This window comes from Pteropus alecto, unplaced genomic scaffold (genome assembly GCF_000325575.1).
Source record: "Pteropus alecto unplaced genomic scaffold, ASM32557v1 scaffold157, whole genome shotgun sequence".
Taxonomy (NCBI): Eukaryota; Metazoa; Chordata; class Mammalia; order Chiroptera; family Pteropodidae; genus Pteropus; species Pteropus alecto.
In genome coordinates, this window is record NW_006440626.1 from 3168873 (window position 1) to 3189398 (window position 20526).

General features: G+C 55.7%; 2 protein-coding genes across 4 annotated transcripts in view; one reads left to right on the forward strand and one right to left on the reverse strand.

The window, feature by feature from the left end:
• The first annotated feature begins 5472 nt into the window (after positions 1 to 5472).
• Positions 5473 to 15005, forward strand: PMM1 (phosphomannomutase 1). 3 transcript variants are annotated; one of them, XM_025050637.1, is made up of 8 exons: positions 5473 to 5638; positions 8068 to 8185; positions 9323 to 9399; positions 9505 to 9617; positions 9811 to 9910; positions 13067 to 13142; positions 14030 to 14145; positions 14525 to 15005. In XM_025050637.1, the coding sequence occupies exons 1-8, from the start codon at positions 5552 to 5554 to the stop codon at positions 14645 to 14647; spliced, it is 810 nt and encodes a 269-aa protein (XP_024906405.1). In that variant the 5' UTR covers positions 5473 to 5551; the 3' UTR covers positions 14648 to 15005. The 3 variants fall into 3 exon arrangements, with proteins under 3 accessions (XP_024906405.1, XP_024906406.1, XP_006917438.1); XM_025050638.1 differs by having other exon boundaries at positions 14591 to 15005; XM_006917376.3 differs by having other exon boundaries at positions 9526 to 9617.
• A 78-nt stretch (positions 15006 to 15083) lies between these two features.
• The window catches only part of CSDC2 (cold shock domain containing C2), a 12318-nt gene continuing 6875 nt past the window's right edge, over positions 15084 to 20526 (reverse strand). The window contains exons 2-4 of the mRNA XM_015593617.2: positions 18797 to 19095; positions 17766 to 17888; positions 15084 to 17172 (exon numbers count right to left, since the gene is read on the reverse strand). Of these exons, the coding sequence (XP_015449103.1) occupies positions 17010 to 17172; positions 17766 to 17888; positions 18797 to 18972 (462 nt within the window). The 5' untranslated portion in view covers positions 18973 to 19095 and the 3' untranslated portion in view covers positions 15084 to 17009. The remainder of the gene's footprint in view (positions 17173 to 17765; positions 17889 to 18796; positions 19096 to 20526) is intronic.

Genomic DNA, 20526 nt, shown 5'->3' on the forward strand with positions numbered 1-20526 from the left:
GCCCCCCAAGAGTTTAACCTGTGAAGAGGAACAGAATGGAACAGCCCCTGTGAAACATGCGAAAGCAGGAGGTAAGGGGACTGCAGAGCCACCACCAGCCACTTGCCCTGCTTCCGTAAGCTTTCACTGGACTACTCTGGTTTTGATTTGGGGTGTACTTAGACTTCTTCATTTGTTTTTTCCCAAAATGAAAATAATCTTTAGTTATATGATATAGAGATAATAAATATTTAGAAAACAAGCAATCAATAACAGTACAAAGAGAGGGAAAAGTCACCTAAAATTCCACCATCCTAAGAGATGTTAGCATTTTATGAACTTCCTTGCAGATGTTTCTGTGGATTTGAAGACACGCAACTAGAAGTGCTGTGTGGTACCTGGCTTTGTTCTCTCGACACGTAGTAAAGTTTCGTGAGGCTCCAGCAACGGAAGCTTAGGCGTGGAGGCGGGGCCTGCTCTGGAGTGGGAGATGGTGTAGGAGGGCGCCTGCCCAGGCTGGCAGGTTGGACCATGAGTCCCACGTCCTCTGCCTGAGAGGGCAGGCAAAGAACCAAGTAGGGATCTGGCACATCCCTTAATGTGAGCCCTTGGCCATGGAGCCTGGCTGCTTTGGAAGTAGACAGGGATCCTGGGGCTGGTCCTTATCCACAAGGTTGTCCGGAGTCCCCTGCAGAGATCTCCGTCCTTTGGTTTACCCCGCTGAAGAGAGCCGGGAGAGGTCACGCGGCAGTGAGGGAGATGGACACCAGGGGGAGCTGTGGACTCACGCGGCCCAGACCACAGCCAAACTCGTACCTCAGGTCACGTGAGCATGCCTTGCCCCCCGCCTCCGCCCTTTGGTGGACCCCCCAAGAACCCACGGGGCAACACATTTATGAAGGATCTTCTCAAGTTTGTCTCCGAACCTCTCCAACCCCCACACCCTTGGGGCAAGTGAGGGTCGCCATCGCTGCAGACGGTTTCCAATCTCCACCTCGATTTACCTCAATTTACTGTTTGCTGAACCTGGATCCCCTCTCCCCACCTATTCTCAGAGCAACCCCTTACCAGATGCTAAAGGCCCAGCTCCGGCATTTCCTCTGCAAAGGCTTCCCTCCTTTGGGTGCTTCTCCACACACCCCCACCAGCTGAGGCGGGGCCAGGACATGAAACACCGACGGGGTGGGTGGGGCAGGTCATGAAAAGCCCTGAACCTGGATGGAGCCTCTGCCTCAGATACCCTGCTCGAGGCCTTCCATTCCACTCCCTGCACCTCGGCTTCTTCATCTATAGAATAGAAACTATGGATCAGATCATCTCTAAGGCCCCTCAGAGCCAGACGGACTTCTCTGCCCACATCGGAGCATGAGAAGTGCGGAGTGACTTGCTCAAGGTCTCACAATCCTGGGGGCTCAGCTCTGATCCACAGAGATCACTAACACCAGGTGTCAGGAGACAGCAGCCCCTTCTTCCCCAACCCCAAGGTGGGGCAATGCTGACCCCCCCATCTCTGTCCCCACTGACTTTGGCTGAGGGAACCCCAAGGGGGCCTGCGCCAACCCAGCAACCAACCCAGCAACAGTCTACACCCCCTCCACAAACACCACCTCTGAACATGAACCCTTCAGCTTATTTAAATTCACCAGACTTGTTTTCTGTGAAAACAATGTAAGCACTGCAGAAATTTTGAAAAATGGAGGAAAAATAGCCAACACTCACAGGCTCCCCAACCTCCCACTGCCCTTGAACCAAGATGGAATTAAAACCAGCAACCAGCCCTGACCTGTTCTTTGCAGAGCCTCTTTAAGCACATCTCCTCCCCTGCGCCCTCATCTTCCTGACAGCAGAGAGGCTGACAGTGGCAGTTCCATTTATAGATTAGGAACAGGCTCAGAGAGTAGGAGGGACCTGTCCAAGGTCACTTGGCTGGGAAGGTCAGCCCCAGGAACTGTCAGTCTAACTGTACAACCAGGACGCCAAGGCCACCCCCTGGGCTGGGACTGCCCACCTTTAGAATGTCACACTCCAGATAGGGAAAAAGAGGGTCAAGGCCCCCTATACTCATTCAACAACACGTTGACACTTGGCCTTCCACCAAGGGGCCAGGGAAAATAATGGGCTTTAGGGGAACACAGTTGAATATGAATCCTGACTGTGCTCTGCGACCTGGGAAAGCCACATCATCTCTCTGGTGTCAGTACCTAGTTCTGGAATTGAATATAAGGGTACTCACCTCAGAGGATTCTGGCAAAAGTAAGTGAAACGTCAAGGTAGGAGCTACACTGCCCAAAGCTAACATGGAGGTCACTAATCTGCAGCCTCGGGGACCTGGCTCAGAAGAGCAGTCTTCCTTCCTGAGCAGGATCCTGCTGGGCTGGGGTCTCCGGCCCCCTGCCTTCGGGCCTGGCTTCCTTCGGAGCGTTGGAAACCCTTGTGGCCAGTCCTCCCAGTCCCAGTCCCCTCAGTCCTGCTCCTCTCTTTCCCCAGGGCCTCCCCAGGGCCCCATCTGAACACCAGTTGCCAGGGATGAGCCTCTGTCTCAAAGGGACCCTAAGGGCCACTCCATCTACCTGGTCCTCCTGGGTCTGTGCCTCAAGGCAGTTCACTCCATTTCTCTGGGTTTCACTGTCCTCATCACTGACCTGAGTTGTGGTGAGAATTCAGGGAGAGGCTGTGAAAGGCATTTATAAGAAACAGGTTCACTACACGTCTAAGGCATAGGTGTGATATTGTTAAGAGCTTATCTTTGTTTGTCTTGAGAAAGGCGGACCCAATACTTAGGAGTCAAACACCCGTCCTGCCCTGTGGGCCCCATCCTACAGCTTCCGGATTCCAGCAGCAAGATTGGGGCCCAGGCATCTGCATTTAAACGATTCCCTAGGAATTCCTAAGCAATGGAACAGGCGTCAGCTGTGAGATATTAGAGACTAATCTGGGCAGTTCCAGGTCCACCCACAGGCTCTAGACTAGGTGGGCCCTGGGAAGGGGTCTCAGGTCCTGACAGTGGCCAGAGTCACAGAGACCAGATCTGGGTGGAGCAGTGGGTGCAGAGGATAAAATTCAGTCTTCTCTCTCGTGGAGATGGTTCTGTTTGCTCTCTGCATCCAACAGAAAACAAAAGCTTCTTATTTTGTTCCCTCCAGTGCTGCCAGAACCCAGAACAGTGTCTGGCACAATAAATTTGTTTAATGAATGAACCATACTCTGCAGCAGGGCCTAGAAAGAAAGACAAATTTTTCCTTTTGCCTCAGGCTCCCATATGACTCCTCAGAACAATGACCGATACAGTCTTTAAAAAATTTTTTTGACTTTTTGTTCATCATGGATTTTTTTGCATTAATTTTGATTTTTAAAAAATATTACATTAAAATACTATTTATCTTAATTGCCGAGCTTTCTGGTGCCCCCTTAGCTTTTGTGCCTGCAGCCAGTACCTCATCCACCCAGCTCACCCTGGTCTCAGCCCTGCTAGGTGCTCTGTGCAGCAACGAGCACATCCCTCTCCTTTCTCTTCATCAAATGGAGACAATAACACCTCCTAGAGCTGCTGTGAGAGTGAATGAAGATATGTGGTCAAGTGTCCAGTATGGTGGGTGGCACATCGTAAGGGATCGATAAATATCAGTTATTACTATCTCACCTTTTATAGTTCTATCGGGTAGGGATTATGTCCCCATTATATACACGAGGAAACGGAGGCCCAGTCAGGGAAAGTGACCTGTTCGAGTACTTAGTTAGCAGGGACCAGACTGCAGTTTTCTGCCCCTCTCTGCCCCTGACTCCAGTGGTCTGTCTCCTCAGGGCAGCTACCAAGACAGAAAAGCAAACAGACCATCAGAAGCATGGTGCACAGAGTTATCACTCATAGGTGTGTGGATGAGTGTGTCTCTCTGTATGACCAAAACTGCCAAAGCTAATGACAGGCATTAGGGCAAGGATGCTAAATGCAGCAAAAATCTCCTCACAGGCACAGTCTCGAACAGAAGGGCAACTCCCTGGGAGCACAGAGGGATGTGCAGTGGGCTTTTGGCTCTGGTGTGTGAAAAGAGGAAGAAACAGAGCCCTGGAGAAGAGGAAGCTGCAGTCAACACATTTGGGGGGGGAGGGGTAATCTTTGAAATTCACGATGATACTAATACCCAGAGACAGCTTGCTTCTCTCCTATTACAAAAATGGGATCACGGTTTTTCCATGTTAAATATTCTACAACAGCAGTCCCCAACCTTTTGTGTACCAGGGAGCGGTGCTCCTATGAGAATGTAATGCCGGATGATCTGAGGTGGAGCTGAGGCGCTAATGCTAGCACCAGGGAGCAGCTGCAAATATAGATGAAGTTTCGTTTGCTGACTGGCTGCTCACCTCCTGCTGTGTGGCCTGGTATCTAACGGGCCACAGACCAATACCAGTCCGCAGCCCCAGGACTTGGGAACCCTTGTTCTACCACACAGATTTTCACAGATTCATCTTATAGATGGACCATAGTTAATTTAACCAATGCCCAATTTTTTTTTTCTTTTCTAAAAGTTGAATTGCTGGCTTAAAGGGTCTGCACATTTCGAAGACTTTTGACAGGCAATAGCTGTTTAATCAGTAACTGTATCAAGCACATCTACACAAATTCTCCTTTGTGTGCCACATACAATGTGGGTTCTTTTACACTTATTTCTTTTCATGAGCAAGGCAACCCTGCAAAGTAGATGAAGTTCTTCCCATTTTACACAGCGGAGACACAAAGCTTCAGAGAAGTGAAGTGACTTGTCCAAAGTCACATATGGCGGAGCCGGAAAGAGCCTAGAACTGACTCCAAAGTCAATGTAATGGTTAAATAGCTGTGAATAGAGAGATCTGGGAAGGCTTCCTGAAAGAGGTGGACTGTGAGCTGAGCCTTATAGGGTGGAGAGAATGACAGCAGAAAGAGTAGGGAGGGAAAGGCCATCTGGCAAAGTACAGAGCCTGAGCAAAGGCCATCAGGAGATTTCTTAAAGCTCAAGGTTTGAAGAACGAGGTATTAGCCAGGAGCAGCGAGTCAGTGTAAATGACGGCAGACAGGGCGAGTCCGGACAGCCCAGGATCTGAAGTCCCGCCCACGCCCGGCAACGCACAACACTGCCAGTTCGAGGCCCTACCCCCGTCCCGCCCCTCCACCAAAAGATGCAATCAAATCATCCTGCCATGGTGCAACTCGGGCCCCGCCCCTCTCTTCCGAGTTCTAGCCCTCATTTCCCGCCGGGCCCAGGCCTCGCCTCCGTATGGGTTGGGACAATCCGACCTTTCTTGCCGGTCTCTGCTCCTCCCTACTCTACGCCCCTTCTCCGCCTGATACAATCAGAGTTATCCTTAAAAGTCCGCCCAGGCCCCGCCCACGCCACGCCCACGCCCCGTCCGGCCCCCGCCACCTCCCGAGGAGACCTCGCCCTGGCCACGCCCCCCTGCGTTAGGCGCGACCGGGCCTGCCTGCGGACCCCGCCTCTCCCCGCTCCGCCCCTCCCGGGCCCCGCCCCATCCAGCCTCTTCCCTGCGCGGCTCCGGCGGCCGCATCCCGGGACTCTGGCGGGCACGCCGAGCTGCAGCCATGGCTGTGACCGCTGAGGGCGCCCGCAGGAAGGAGCGCGTCCTCTGCCTGTTTGACGTGGACGGGACCCTGACGCCAGCTCGGCAGGTAGGGCCTCGGCGTTCGGAAGCTCGGGTCGGGAGTGTCATGTGGACACCGGAGGCCGAATGTGGGGCCTGCAGCGGCGTGACCGCCAGGCCCCCGAGACCGAGCGTGCGATTCAGCGGTACCCAGCCCCTGACACCCCGGGGGCACCCACTGGGAGTGATGGGCACCTGGGCCCTCATGTCACAACCCGAGGGAGTGCGCGCCCACGTTCTGCCCGGTAGCATCGGGGCTGGGTCGGATTGGAGGGCGGAGGCTGCAAGCGGAGGCCTTTCTGCCCTCCTTACTCCTCCGCCAGGCTTCCACAAGCCAAGGCCTGGCTCCCAGACGCCCCCTCCTCCCCAGCCGGGGTTTCCACCCCAGTTCAACCCTAGGGCGCAAATCCAGGGTTTCAGACAGGGCTTGGAGCGCACCCAGACGTCAGAGTCGCCATCTGCTGGGGGGCCAGGGGTCTCAGAGCCCTCCCACCCGACCGGTGCAGGCCTGGGCCTGAGTCTGGTTTCTCAAGTTCCTCCCCCACTTTACTTCCCACCTCCAGCCTTGGAAGGAGGAAGGGCTTGCTGTACCTTTTCGGTCGAGTATGGGATGGGCTCCGCCTACCTGGAGGTGACAATTCCCAGGCCTAGCCTTGTCACGTTGGGGATATTGTGACACTGAGAGGGTGGGAGTTAGTTCTTCTAAAGACATCTCACCGTGTTGATCCTCCAACCTCTGCTCCACACCATTTTTCTCCCTTTGGAGCTCACCCTGGAGGAGCCCCCAGACCCATCTTCACCAACTGGGTGCTTGGATAAGCCTCATTCTTGCCTGCCCTGAGGGTACCCCCCTCTCCTCCCCCCTCCAATCTGAGGCCACAAGGACCATCTGAGGGATCTCCTAGAACAGGGAGCCAGTAGGGCCTGGTTACAGGACAGAGGCTGATGGGAACACAGGTCTTAGCTTCCCCTCTTAGGTCCTGCATGCCCCATCCCCTCCCCTACGGGAGGGCTCTGGCTTGGGCCCTGGGGGCACAGGGAGGACTCAGGCCACCCTGCCTTCCAGAAGTTCCCAGGGTCCTGAGGGATGGGAGAAAGATGACGGTGGAAGGAGGGCGACAGAGTCTGGGAACAGCCCCAACCCTTTGTCCACTTCCTTGCCCAAGAACGGCACGCTAATGTGTCCACTAATAGTTTTGCCAGACCCTGGCCTTAGTGCTTTTTAAAAGTTAATTTTTAATTATACATATACTCATGAGCGCATTCTCTTGTAAAGAATGAAAACAACCGAGAAGGCTAAAGTTGCCTCTGACTGTGTCAGGATCGAAATTCCTCCCCAAAGTAACCTGGTTGCCTGTCGTGTGGCTCCCTTCCAGACCTTTCTCTGGATCTGTTTGCCCAGAAGAAATATTACGCATTGTTCTTTGAGGCTTTTAAAAAAATAAGCGGTACCATACATCCTACTGTGTGTGCCTTTCTGCAACTTGCTTTTGACCGTTAGCATGTCTCGGGACTCGCTCATGTTGGAAGTACAGGCCTGCCTTATTCTGTGTAACCACAGTCTAATATTTCAGAGCAGGTATGTGCCATTCTCTGATGCACGAGCGTGTAAGTTGTTTGCAGTTTCCTACTATTATACCCCAATGAACTTCCATATACACAAAAGAAGTGGAAATTCCAAGTTACAGGACACATGCATTTTAAGTTTTAGTAGATCTTGCCAGATTACCCTCTAAAATGGCTATACCAATTTACACTCTCACCAGCAGCACTTGAGAGTGCTCGCTTCCCCTACATCGTCGTCCATCTTGATATTGTCAGCTTTGAGTATTTGAATGTTTGAAAACACGGAGTATAAGTCATTAGTTTACATTTCCTTGGTGAGGCGTCTTTTCATCTGATTAGTCACCAGTTAATTGCTTGTTCATTTGCAATCGCTTTGGATGCACTATCTCATTTAATTCTAACAGCGCCCCCTCTTCCAGATGTTGCTACTGTGATCCCCATTTTATAGATGGGACAAAGAAGGCAAAGAAAGGCAAAGCCATTTGCTCAAGGTCATCCTGCTTACATTTCCTTGGTGAGGCGTCTTTTCATATGATCGGTCACCAGTTAATTGCTTGTTCATTTGCAATCGCTTTGGATGCACTATCTCATTTAATTCTAACAGCGCCCCCTCTTCCAGGTGTTGCTACTGTGATCCCCATTTTATAGATGGGACAAAGAAGGCAAAGAAAGGCAAAGCCATTTGCTCAAGGTCATCCTGCTATCGAGGGACTCCAGCCAGAGTTTAAACCCAAGTGCATCTACTTTTTTAAGATCTGGGTTCTAAACCTTGAACTGCCTCAGATCCCCAGGTGGAACATGGGCTTCTCATTCTGAGCACTGAACGAAGGCTAAGTGGAGGTCCCAGATGTGCTGACAGCCAAACTCTTTTGCATCCCTGCCCCACTGCAGAAAATTGACCCTGAGGTGGCTGCTTTCCTGCAGAAGCTGCGAAGTAGGGTGCAGATCGGTGTGGTGGGCGGCTCGGACTACTCTAAGATTGCTGAGCAGCTGGGAGAGGGGGATGAAGGTAGGAGGAGTGGGCCGGAGCCAGCTCCACAGTTGGGGTGGGGGTGGGGGGTGGGAAGTCTGGGAGATCCCTGCACCGATGTGCCTTTAAAGACCCAGTCCTGCTTCTGTGGGGCAAGGGAACTGCCAGAGGGAACTGCCAGATGTTTTCCTGGCCGATTCAGCAACCATTTAGTGAGTACCTCCCATGTGCCAGGCACTGTGCCAGGCTTCGGAAAAACAGCAGGGAGCAAAGCAGGGAGAATCCTGCCCTTATGTAGTTTACATTCTCAATTCTTGCTGCGTTTTGATGTCCTCATCTTTAAAATGGGCATAATCAATAATGGCTGCCGTTTGTTGAAAATAACCATGTGTTAACTTCCTTTCATTTAATCCTCACAATCACACTTCAGGGTGGGTGTGATTATCCCACTTAACAGAGGGAGATTCTGAAGTCACCCAGAAAGTTTTTGGATACAGAATCCCTGTTCTCAGCAGAGTTCCTGATCTCAGCCCAGTCAAGGCCAATGCCTCCAGCTCCTCAAACCAGAAACTTCCTTGAATTTCCTTCTTTCCCACCCTCTTGTTTATTCCATCAGCCAGTCCAGAAATATCTTCCTATGTGTCCATGTCTCCATCTCCACAGTCCCACCATTGTCCAGGTGATCCCCTCCCCCTGGACCCTGAAACAGCCTCCTGGCCGTTTTCCCTGTTTCTCCTCATTCCCGCCACTTCTCATGGCAGCCAGAGCTGAAAACTACCCCATGCAATCAACCTTGCAACACAGTGATGGGAGCTATAAAACAAAACAGAAGCCCCTGTGCAGGGGGCTGTGGGAGCATAAGGGGAACTCCTATGCTGGGGAGTCCTGGAAGGCTTCCAGGGGAGCAGGTGGGATCTTGGAGGGCTGGAGGGGGAAGAAGTGGGAGGGCACTTCAAGCGGAAGGACCTGCATGAGCAAAGGCCCAGAGATGTCACTGGCTTGTTTGCTTGTCTGGAAAAAGCCAGAGTTGCAAAAGGTGAGACTAGAAAAGGTTTGGGTGGAACAAATGGGCTTTGAATGACAAACCAAGGAGTGTGGGCTTCATCTCTCTCCTTGGCTCTGGGTACCTGGTCTCACTCTCTCCCCTTCTCCCTTGGCCTCTGTGTGACCCTGAAGTCATTGAGAAGTTTGATTATGTGTTTGCTGAGAACGGGACAGTGCAGTATAAGCATGGACGGCTGCTCTCCAAGCAGGTCAGTGCCCCCCTGGGCCTTAGCCCAGGACACTTTTCCACAGTGAAACAGTCCACGGGTGCCTTCTGTCCTGGGGGGGAAGGGCACCGTGCCCTCCATGCTCAGAGCCCTGTGACCCTTGCCCAGACCATCCAGAGCCACCTCGGGGAGGAGCTGCTGCAGGACTTGATCAACTTCTGCCTCCGCTACATGGCCCTGCTGCGGCTGCCCAAGAAGCGGTGAGACCCCGCCCGGCCTCGTGCCCAGCCTCGCCTCCCAGTCTCGGGCCTGGGGAAGGGGAGGGTTTCTCTGGTGGGACCTGGTGGGTGGGTTCTTGTCTCCTGTCAAGTCCAGACGAGGCTGGATTGAATTCAGGGCCTTTCTCCTTCTCTCTGGCTCCCCCACTGTCCCTCCCCCCGCCATCGCCACCAGTGGGACCTTCATCGAGTTCCGGAATGGCATGCTGAACATCTCGCCCATCGGCCGGAGCTGCACCCTGGAGGAGAGGATCGAGTTTTCCGAACTGGACAAGGTGCCACCAACTGTGCAACCTTAGGCTGTAGAACCTCAGGCGCTCAACCTCTCTGAGCCTTTATTTTCTCATCAGTGCAATGGGTTGGTTGGGGGTGGGTGTTCTGATAGAACCAATACCCTTTTGGACGCCTCCCGTGTTCCGTGGTTGGAGGGCCACGTGTATCTTTTCAGCATCGCTGGTTTCCCTCCCCTGGTGACAGGCACCACCAGCCACCTACTTACCTAAGCCAAGCCCTTGGGCACCTTCCCACCCACAATAGGTTCAACAGTCATTGCTGTTGATTCAGCCTGCAGGGTTGGTCTCAGATCTGTTCACTCGTGTCCCTCCGCTCCCCCGCTCCCGCCCCCATTGACCCCTGCCAGTCTGTTCGCCGGCGGTGCCATGGAGAACCTTTTAAAGTCCTCTCCCCACTAACAGTCCTTCCATGGCTCCCCTTGCCAACTGGACAATGTCCCAGCCTCCCGCCTTGGTGCTCTCCCCTCTGAGGGGTCTGCCTGGCTCAGGCCCAGCTCTTCAGGCTTCCCTCTGCGTCTGTGCTTGGAACATACCAAGGTCTCTCTTGCCTTGGGATATGCTGCTCCCTGTTAAACCTTGACTTGCATTTTGCTTGTCATCCTGGGCACCACCCCCTCCCTTAGAGATGGAGCACGTCCATCTAACCAAGCCTTTTCACGCTGGCCCATCCCCGTCCTCTCCGACCTCTCTGACCTTCCGCTCTCCTCCTTTCATTCCCTGCTTGGCCATGTCCTCCCTGCTGATGCTAAAGCAGGCAGGCGTCTCCCACGCTCCCACTTCAGGGCTGTGCCTCCTGCCCTCAGAAGCGGTTCGCCGTCTCACCTCCTTTGCATGAGCTCAGATGCCACGTTCTCGGTGGGGCCTTCCCCAAGCATTACATTTAACGTTGCACCCCTTGCACCTCCCACTCCTCTGATTTCTCCTCAAGCAGCCATCGCCACCCTCTTAATATATCGTGTCACCTGGTGGTTGTCTGGTTCCCCCACCAAAGCTGTCAGCTCCTTTAGGGCGGGCGTTTCTCCGGCTGTTCACCTCTGGATCCCTGTGCTCAGCACATGCCTGGCACATGACAAGGGCTCGAGAAATACTTTTTGAATGAATGAAATAGGTAGTGCAGTCCCCATTTTATGAATGAGGAAACCGAGGCTCAGAGAGGGGTAGTGACTTGCCCAAGGTCACATGGGGAAATTGGTTTGCAAGGCACAAATTTGAGGAGGGGTGGGACTTTCTGTGATGCCTCCCAGCTCACTGACCTCCACCCCCACGGCCACCCTGTGTCCACAGGCTTAGGAGGCAATGCCCGCGTGCATGGAGACTTCGCGTGGCACCTTCTCAGGCCACTCAGGTTTCCGATCCCGGCTCCACCTCTGCTTGCCGAGTCGCCTACCATGTGCCATGGTGGCAGACATGCATTTACCTTTTCACCACTACTGGTTTCCCACCCCTGGTGACGGGCACTGAGCCAACCGCTTGGGCCCCCTTTCCACCTTCCCACAAAAAAAATGGTTCAGCCTGCAGGGTTGGGCTCAAGTCCATCCCTGTGTGTGTCTGTCCTCTCCCCCCGCCATGAAGCCAGTCTGGGAAAGCGGCTTCTATGCTGTGTATCTTTGCTTTCTCACCTGTAAACTGGGGATAATCATAGTTCTCATCTCCTGGGCTGTAATGAGGACTGGACGAGATGGAAGCCTAGCAACACTGACTCTGCCCACCACCCCCAGGGTCTTCTCTGTCTCTCTGGCTCTTATTCGCCTGTTTCTGGTGTTGGAGAAGGGCATGGACCTCCTGGTCTCCTGTGTTCCCTGCACTGGCCCAGATGGCACATAAATGCTTTACTCTCCTTCATTCCCCTAGACCCTGAGGACAAGAAGTCCCCTTCCTTAGGTGGGGATACTGAGGCCAGAGGGTGACCAGCTTGAGGACACAGTGTGAGTCTGCTGAGGCTAGACTTGGCACCTGGGGCTGTCCAGTGACTAGCCTGGTTCTCCAAAGACAGAAGGCACAGCCATCCTGGGCCATACGGGAACATTTATTCTTGAAGTCATGCAACTTGCCCGTGGTCACACAGCCCGGAGGCACAGCAGCTGGGCCTAGAACCCAGGCATCCTGCCTTTGTCTTTCAGGACGGGTCACATTGGCCTTAGAGCTCATGTCCTTCCTGGACCACTCCTCCAGGCTCCAGAGCGCTGGCCACCGCCCGCCTCTCTTGCCATAACAGTCTCACCCAACTCTTTGACTGACTAAAACGCGGGACTAGGCACTATGCTCCTGTGCTGCGAAATCCTCAGTGGCTTTTGGTCCCCCAGGATGTATCCACTTCCCAACCAGGCCTCCAGGCTCTCTGCGAGCTGATCACCCCGCCGAGCTCTCACCGCTGCTTCGGCCACATGGGCACTCCATACCTCGGCCACAGCGAGCCTGCAGTGCGTGAGCCATTCGCTCCTGTGGTGCTGGCCCCCATTAGCAAAGCATCTGAAACAGCTGTCCCTCTAGGCCTGCCGTGGCTGTTCCCCATTCTGGCCCCAGCAGGGCCAGGCTAGGGATCCTTGGGCTAGTGAGCAAATGTCCCTTTACTCTATGTTTGTAGGTATGCTACAGACTTTCAAGGTCCTGCCAAAGGGGAGGGAGGGACTGGGGACTGGGGAGGCACTGTGGGGAATTGCGGGGTTGGTTCTATGGCTGTGTCTGGCATCCTGCTGACCTCCCTCTGAGCACCCACTGCCACTTATTCACAGATCTTCACATGCTCTTGGCTCCTCATGCTCATTTCTAGTGTCTGAGCCATGGTTTCGTTGAACTGGACAGAGCTGATGGGGCAGAGCCCTGTCCTGAGGTGGACTCTGACTTGGGACTCAGATTGCCCTGTCCGAGCCTCAACTCCAAGGCGTCCTTCAGAATACCCGGCCCACATCCCCACTGGTGGGAGCTGGCAATGAATTTAGTCATGGTCCTTCTGGATTCAGGCCCTGGCTCTGCCTCTGAGGCTGGGTAACCGTGAACTCTGAGCCTCAGTTTCCCATCAAGTAGGGGTCGTGATATCCCCTTGGAAGACTCAGTGAGCTCACACGAATTGTGTGCCCAGCACAGGGCCTGGCACATAGCAGCCCTCTGAGCCTCAGTCTGCTCCCTTCCCTCCTACAGAAGGAGAAGATCCGGGAGAAGTTCGTGGAAGCCCTGAAAACTGAGTTTGCTGGGAAAGGGCTGAGGTTCTCCCGAGGTACGTCCACAGCTTGCAGGGCCTGATGGGCCCGGCGCAAGAGCCGCCTGCCAGGGCCTCACTCCCAAGGCCAGCTGCAGTCCCCAGAAACTCCTCCCACCCCTCTGGGCAGACAGGGGCGGGCTGAGCCTAAACAGGCAGGGACTCCCTAGGTCAGGGCCCCCAGTCTTCCCCACCTAAACCCAGTCAGCACCCCACCACCCCCCCGGTTCCGGCCAGAAACCGAAGCGTCTCCCTTGCGTTTTCTCCCTCACCCTTTCGCGAGTCCAGTCTACTAGTGAGTCCCAGGGCCCTATGTCCAGAATACTCTGGAATCTGACCATCGCTCACACCTCCACTGCCAGCAGCCTCATCCCAGGCCCGTCTGGATAACCGATGCATCAGGTCTCCCCCTGCCACCTCCCCTGACAGCCCAGAAAAATCCTGGGAAAACAGACCATGTCATAGCCCTGCTCAGAGCCCTCCAAAGGCTCCTCCTCACTCGGAATGAAACCCACGACCAACTCCCTGGACCCCGGGGCCCACATCCCTCACCTCTGCCCTCTCCAGTCCTTCTCTGTCACTGGGACACTCCATGTCCTTCCCTGCCTTGGGGACCATACTCTCTGTGCCAGGGCTTGGAATTCTCTAGCCATTGCCACTCTGGCTCAGGTCTCAGCTCAGTGTCACCTCAGAGAGGTCTCCCCTGATCACGCTGGCTGGAGAGCTTCTCTTCCCCCACCTCGCTGACTTAATGCTCCGAGGTGGTCTGGCGTGTTTATCGCCTGTCCCGCCTGCATCATAACTCCCATGAGGACCCGAGTCTGTCCCCTGCCCTGTGCCTGGCACTCAGTAGACACTCAAGGGTTGTTGAATGGCTCTGCTGGCTTGTCCGCCTGCCCCCACAGGAGGCATGATCAGCTTTGACGTCTTCCCCGAGGGCTGGGACAAGCGCTGCTGCCTGGACAGCCTGGACCAGGACAGCTTCGACACCATCCACTTCTTTGGGAACGAGACCAGCCCCGTGAGTGTGGCTCAACCCAGGTCTTTCCCACCCCAAGTCACCCCCAGGTCAAGGCCAGGTGACACTGGGTGACAGAACAGAACTCCTGAGAGACTCCCAGAAAACAGCCGGTGTTTACCAGCCCCATTACACAGATTGGAAGGCTGGGGCCCAGAGCTGGCTGGACACTTGCCCCATGTCACACAGCAAGGCAGGGCAGACCTGGTGAAGGCTGAGAAGGGGGGCTTTCTGGAGGTTCTGAGGGGACAGGAGGAGGGGCAGCTCTGCAGGAGCCAGTGGGGGGAGGGAACCCCATGCCAGGGTGGGTGCTGGGCCCCAACCCTGGGAGCCTCATCCAGGCACCACCTGTGTATGCCCTCTCTGCCCCTCCTCTGCACAGGGTGGCAATGACTTTGAGATATATGCTGACCCCCGGACTGTGGGCCACAGCGTGGTCTCCCCTCAGGACACGGTACAGCGATGCCGCGAGATCTTTTTCCCAGAGACAGCCCATGAGGCATGACCGGGACGTCCAGAGACCTCCGCCCAGTCCTGAAGAGAGCCCCCGGCCCAGGATACCTGCCTCACACGGCCTGCTGCAAGGCCCACCATGACGAGGCAGGGTCTACGTGGACGACTGTCCCCAGCAGTCAGCTCCCGGTGGGACTGGCTCCGTCCTCCACCCCGATGGCACTGGCCACAGCTGCTGCTTGTACTTGTGAACAGAACGGGTTTCTGTCTACACTGGGAGGAGGTGTGTGAATGTTGGTACGAGACAGAGCCCGCCCTGCCTGCCTGTCGCAGACGGGCGCAGAGCAGCGGGGAAGGTACGGTGTTTGCTAGAACTTTATCACATACATTAAAGTTACTGGAACAAGGTATGGCGTCAGTTCTGAGTGGATAACTGGCCCCAGTCACAGATGCTATTGCGGCCACCACTTTGCAAATGAGGAAACAGGCACAGGTGGCGGGGACTTGCCCCAAGTCACACAGGAAGTCTTTGATCCAGTCAGGGAGGGTGGGCCAATGAGACCCCAAACAAGGGCTGATTTAGGGTGTTCTCCCCGCAGCCCCTTCCCCCGGGATCCCAGACAGACAGAGGCATCTCTGGGCCAGGCTGAGTCACAGTTGAGGGTTTATTGCCAGTGTCAGGAAAGATGGGGGAGTCCGGGAGGGTGGGGGGTCAGGAGGGTTTCTGACTGGACGCCGCGGGGCTGTGAGTGAGGAGCGCTGCTCCCGGCTGCCACGCCAGGGGCCCCCAGGCTGATGTTCCCACGTCCTACCTCCTGGCTAGTGCCTGAAAAGGGGGGTCCACTCACAGGAGGGGCGTCTTGTGGGGCTCCCAGGAGTCAACCTGTACTGTTAAATCTCCACTAAGGAGGCCAGGGAGCCCTTATTTCTCAGGGGAAGGGCCTCAGGCTTTTCCGGAATAGCCGCAGATCAGAATAGGGTGTCAAGCTGGGCCATTCTCTGTTTAGGGGGGTTGCTGGCCAACACATCTCAGCCACTCTGGGCTCCCAGCCTGTGGTGGGGACAGGGGGCAGGGGTGGGACACATATTCCAGCTGATCTTTACCCTGGGGCCTTAAAGGGCTGGGGATCTTAAATAGTCACCGACCCCCTCATCTTGGGCTGTTGAGCCCCATTTCTGTCCGCCCCCCCACCATCAGATGTGCTCTCTGGCATGTAGTGGGGGACATGGAGGGAAAGTCCTCCTTCCTGGCCTCCCAGGCCAGGCCAACCCCCACCTGAGAGTGAACGCACACAACACATATCTCAAGGGACAGACAGCACAGGAATCACAACTCAGCCACTGGCTTGGGGGCCAGTGGGAGCCACCGTCCTGTGGTGTTAGGAGGGTCCAGAAAGGGGGCTGCAGGGCTGGTGGCCTCCCAGGCTCAGCCATTCTCGTGGGTGCCCCAGCCTGGCCCTGCCTGAGGGGACGTGTGTCCACACGTCGCTGGGCCCTCAACAGCCACCGTGGCTGGGCGTGGCCAGAGCATCAGTGGGGCTTGTGTCAGGGCAAAGGGGATGGCTCCGTCTAAGCTGGGGAGACGTGTCCCCACCCCTTTGCAGACCCGTGCCTCCCGGGCACGTGGAGGCAGCATGGCTCGGTGCGGCCCAGAGGAGGAGATGCAGCCTCATTTGGGGGTTCGCAGAGCGATTGCCAGGCTGAGGAGGAGGGACTGTGGCTAGCGACACTAGAGCCCCCAAACTGCCTTCTGCCCTCAGACCCCTCTGTCCTGCCTGTCCAGGGTGAGTGCTGAGGAGGGAGGAGGGGGAAGGAAGGCTGGGCCATGGCGCTGAGGGGCGGCCTGCCTGCCTCCACCTTTCACCCGCTTCCCTTTCCAGGGGCTGGGAGGCCCTGGGAGGCCTCACAAAGTGCTCGCTGGCCTGGTTTCTGAGGGGTGGGGTCCAGGCCACTGTGGGGGGCCTGGCCCAGGGTGGGAGGTGTGAGTAGCTCAAGCACGGAGTCTAGCCCTGAGCCAGGGCCTCGGGTGGAGGCAAGTCAGCAAGCTTATTCCCGCAGGAGCCTGCGGTGCCTCCTGGCTCCCAGCCCCAGGCCTGACGCAGGCCCTCAGAGGCTCAGTGGAGACGTGGACAGTGGGCAGAAGGGCGAGAAGGTCCTGTGCCCATGTGGCAGGGAGAGGAGGAAGGAGAAAGAGTGGACAAGGAGAGAAGGCAGGTCTGGTGGCCTCTTCCTTGGTCCAGCTCATACAATAGTCACGGGTCACAGGGGTGGTTGGAGGCAAACGCTCAGGGCCACAAGCACAGACAGACAGACGTGCACACTGAGGCCACCTGGGAGACTGAGTCAGCCAGTGCAGTAGGGCAGAGAGCCAGCTGCCACCCGCCCATCCACCCTTGGGGGGCTCCCTGCCCGGCCTAGGAGCCCACGACCTGGCCGGACCATGTCTCGTGGGGAGTGTGTGGGGCCAACTGGGTGAGCACCACCTCCACAGCCTGGAACTTCTGGTTCTTGGGCGGGATGGGGCACATCTTGTAGGTCACCTCGTCGCCCTCCACCGGCACGTACTCGCCCTCGATGCTGGTGAGCAGGAGAGGAGCATCAGCCCAGCAGCAGGCTCCTCTTCCCAGACACCCCCTGTGACCTAGCTTCCCTCCTCAGGGCCTCAGCCCTCTCATCTGTAAAATGGGAATCATAAACTGTCCCTTCTTCTCTGTGTTGTTTGGGGATTAAGTGAGATGTGAGAGGGCATTGGGAGGTCCTTAAGGCTTTAGAGAACCTCGGTGACCTCCCTAAGTCATGCCTGCCATTAGGGCTGGGACACAGGCCCAGACCCACCTCTCCCCGCTAGCCTACCCACCTGAAGGCCCCTTCCAGGCAGAAGGGGCCAAGGGCTGGCCCAGCCCTCTCAGCCTCCTGTTGCTAGGCAGGATCCCAGGGCCCAGCCAGTGGTTCCCAGGGCTCCAGAGGTCTGAGTCGCCCCTCCCCACCTGCCCCAGCCCTCCCCATCCCGTGTGTCCCCAGCCCCTATGAGAGGAGACGATGCCAGGAGCACAGACCTCAGCCAGTGAGGGGAGAGGCATGGGGGGCCTTCCTGGAAGCGCTGCTGGGCCGGGCCGCGGACCGGAAGGGGGGAGGGAATCACCAGGATGGAGGGTGGGGGCGGGACTCACTCAGATACATGCACGAAGATGTCCTCGGACCCATTCTCGGGGGTGATGAAGCCGTGGCCCTGTGAGCGTGAGAACTGCTTGCAGACGCCTTTGAACACAGGGCCAGCAGAGGCACGAGCTGTCCTGAGGATAGGGAAGGGGGGTTGGAGCTGTAGCCTGGGGACCCCCACAGTCCTCCTGGGCCCTGCCTGCGGAGCCTGCCTCAGGACTGCGGGGAAGGCTCCCCGGGCCAGAAGCCGCAGCTATGCTAGCTCAGTCCTCTCATCATGCCATTTGACAGACAGGCAGACTGAGGCTCGGAGAGGGGCACTGGCTCTCCCAGGGTGCTCAGCATATGAGTCTCCTGACTCCCAGCCAGCACCCCTCTCTCTGCACAGAACCCTCCCCTGCTCACTACCTCCTGAAGCAGTGATATCCTCGTCACTCATTTCTCACTCATCTGTTCATCATTTAACATCTGCTCTGTGCCTGGCCTTGGGTTGGGTGCAGGAGACCATCAGCACTTGCCGTAAAAATACCTCCTCCTTTGGCCAAGCTAAGTCAGTCTCCCTGTGGCTGACAAACCCCCTCCACCATTTTACCCGACCCAGTGACTGACACCAAAGGCCCAAGGCTAGTCTCCATCCGGCCTGCTCCAACGGTCAACCCCATGCCACCGTTTTTGCCCAGGCTGCTCCATCTTCCAACTTCCTTCTTCACCTAATGTATCTTCCAAACCCATCATCTTCCCTAATGCCCAATGCTGGGCCCTCACATCCAATTCTGCCAGGGAGCGAATGGTGAATGATTTCCTCTGGATTGTATGCAGCTTGTGGGCTGCCACTTTGTCTTACTCATCACTGCTCAGGAGCTCAATAAATCTTTGTGGAATAAATGAATGAATAAATGAATGAATACTAGCAGTTACTGGAAAGACTGCTTGGCTGAGCTCCCCCATCCTCAGGAGAAGACAACAGGGCTTGGAGAAGGACAGGGCTGGAACCCTGTCCTGGGAAAGACCCCTGGAGCCTGGGCGAGGGATAGATACTCACGCCGAATACGTCCTGGTCCGTTTGGTAGGCAGAGGACTGGGTAGGTCCCGCGATGTGACACTGCTCCGCTCCCAGACCCTGCTGCCCTCCCGGTGGAAGGGGAAGGTCGGCCAGACAGGGGACTTAGGGGAGTGGAGCGGAGGCACGACGGGGGGCGACGTGGGCTCCGAAGTCATGGTGGGGCCAGCAGGAGAGCCCGAGGGGCTCCCGGGCACGGGGGCCGGTGAAGGGCTTGGGCGTCCTTGCGGGCAGGGCCCGGCCTGGCCCTGCTCGGCAGCCTCACCAGCCACAGGCTCCGTCTGGAAGAAGAGTGAAATAGAGGTGAGCGTGGGCCAGAGTGGACAGCTTCTGGACACTGGGCACAAGTCTGGAGGACGGCGCCTGCTGCCATGGCCCTCCCCCGACTCAGTGTCCTCACCAGAAAGACCAAACGGTTCTATGACCTTGCTATGGACTGAATCATGGTCTCCTAACATTCACGCATCGAAGTCCTAACCCCCAGTGTGACAGCGTTTAGGGATGGGGCCTTTCCGAGGTAAGTAGGTTCAGATGCGCTTAGGCTCTAAGACCAATTTCAAAGTTCTTCCAGCTTCACGTTCAATTCTCTAACTCTGGAGTCTGGAGGCAGGATGGGTGAAGTGGCCGAAGACGGTCTGGAACACAATTTGGCACAATTGTTAGCAGTTTCAAATCCACAGACCTGGGTTCGAATCTCGGCTTTGTCATTTGTAACTTGGTGACCTCAAGCAAGCCACTTAACAGTTCCAACATGGTGGGTTGGTGTGTAGGCTCTGGACCCAGATGGTCTGGGTTTGAATTCTGGCTCCTCTACCTACCAGCTATGTGGCCTTGGTCAACACCCTTAACCTTGGACCCAGTCTCCTGCTCTGTGAAATGGGGATAGTGCTGGTTCTTCCTTTATAGAGAGGTTGCTGTAAGTATTGAATGACTTTCTACCTGCTTTAGAATGGGACAAGGGCACGGTGAGCTCTTGGGAAGGTTGGTGATTTTTCCTGAGCTCCATTTCCTCCTCTCTAAATTGAGGATGAGAATACTTACCATGCAAGATTGCTGAGGATTCAAGGATTTAGTGTGTGTGACAGCATCTGGCATCTCGTAGATACCCAGTAAATTGATATTATCAGTGCTGATCAATAGAAATTCTCATATCGACAGCTCAACGCTTAGATGACCTTGAAAAATTCATCCTACATTTTCATCTACTGAGGAAGAGAACATAGTTTCCCCACCCATGCACCCCACTCACCTTCCCCTCCACCCTCCAGGGGTTGGGAAGTCTTGGATCCCAAGAGACACCGCTTGGAACCCTGAGGAGGACAGCTCAGTGTATGTATGAGTCAGGCTGTTGACTGAGGCTGGGGCAGGTGGCCCACCACGGCGGGGCCAGGCAGGACACCTGGATGAGCTGGGGAGCTCCAGTTCGGCTGCATATTAGCTACTGACCTTGGGTAGCACTTTACTGACCTCACCTGTTTCCTCACCTGTACAATGGAGCTGATAAACCCTGCCTCATCCCTGCAAACTGTGATGGGGCTTGACTAAGCCTGGGGATATAAAGAGCTCCCGGAGTCCGTGATCATATAAGAATGAGGGCGACGTGTTCACCACTTCCTCACCCGCTTCTTTCAATTTCCCAACCCCTCAGCCAAAGGCTCTGGGGTCAGAGGTGAATCCCTAAGCTGCAAGTCTATTTCTGGCCTCCATCTGGG

Coding starts and splice junctions, on each gene's coding strand:
- PMM1 (XM_025050637.1), top strand. CDS start 5,552: ATGGCTGTGACCGCTGAGGGCGCCCGCAGGAAGGAGCGCGTCCTCTGC. Junction 9,400..9,504: donor GACGGCTGCTCTCCAAGCAG/GTCAGTGCCCCC, acceptor CTCCATGCTCAG/AGCCCTGTGACCCTTGCCCA. Junction 9,911..13,066: donor AGTTTTCCGAACTGGACAAG/GTGCCACCAACT, acceptor TCCCTCCTACAG/AAGGAGAAGATCCGGGAGAA.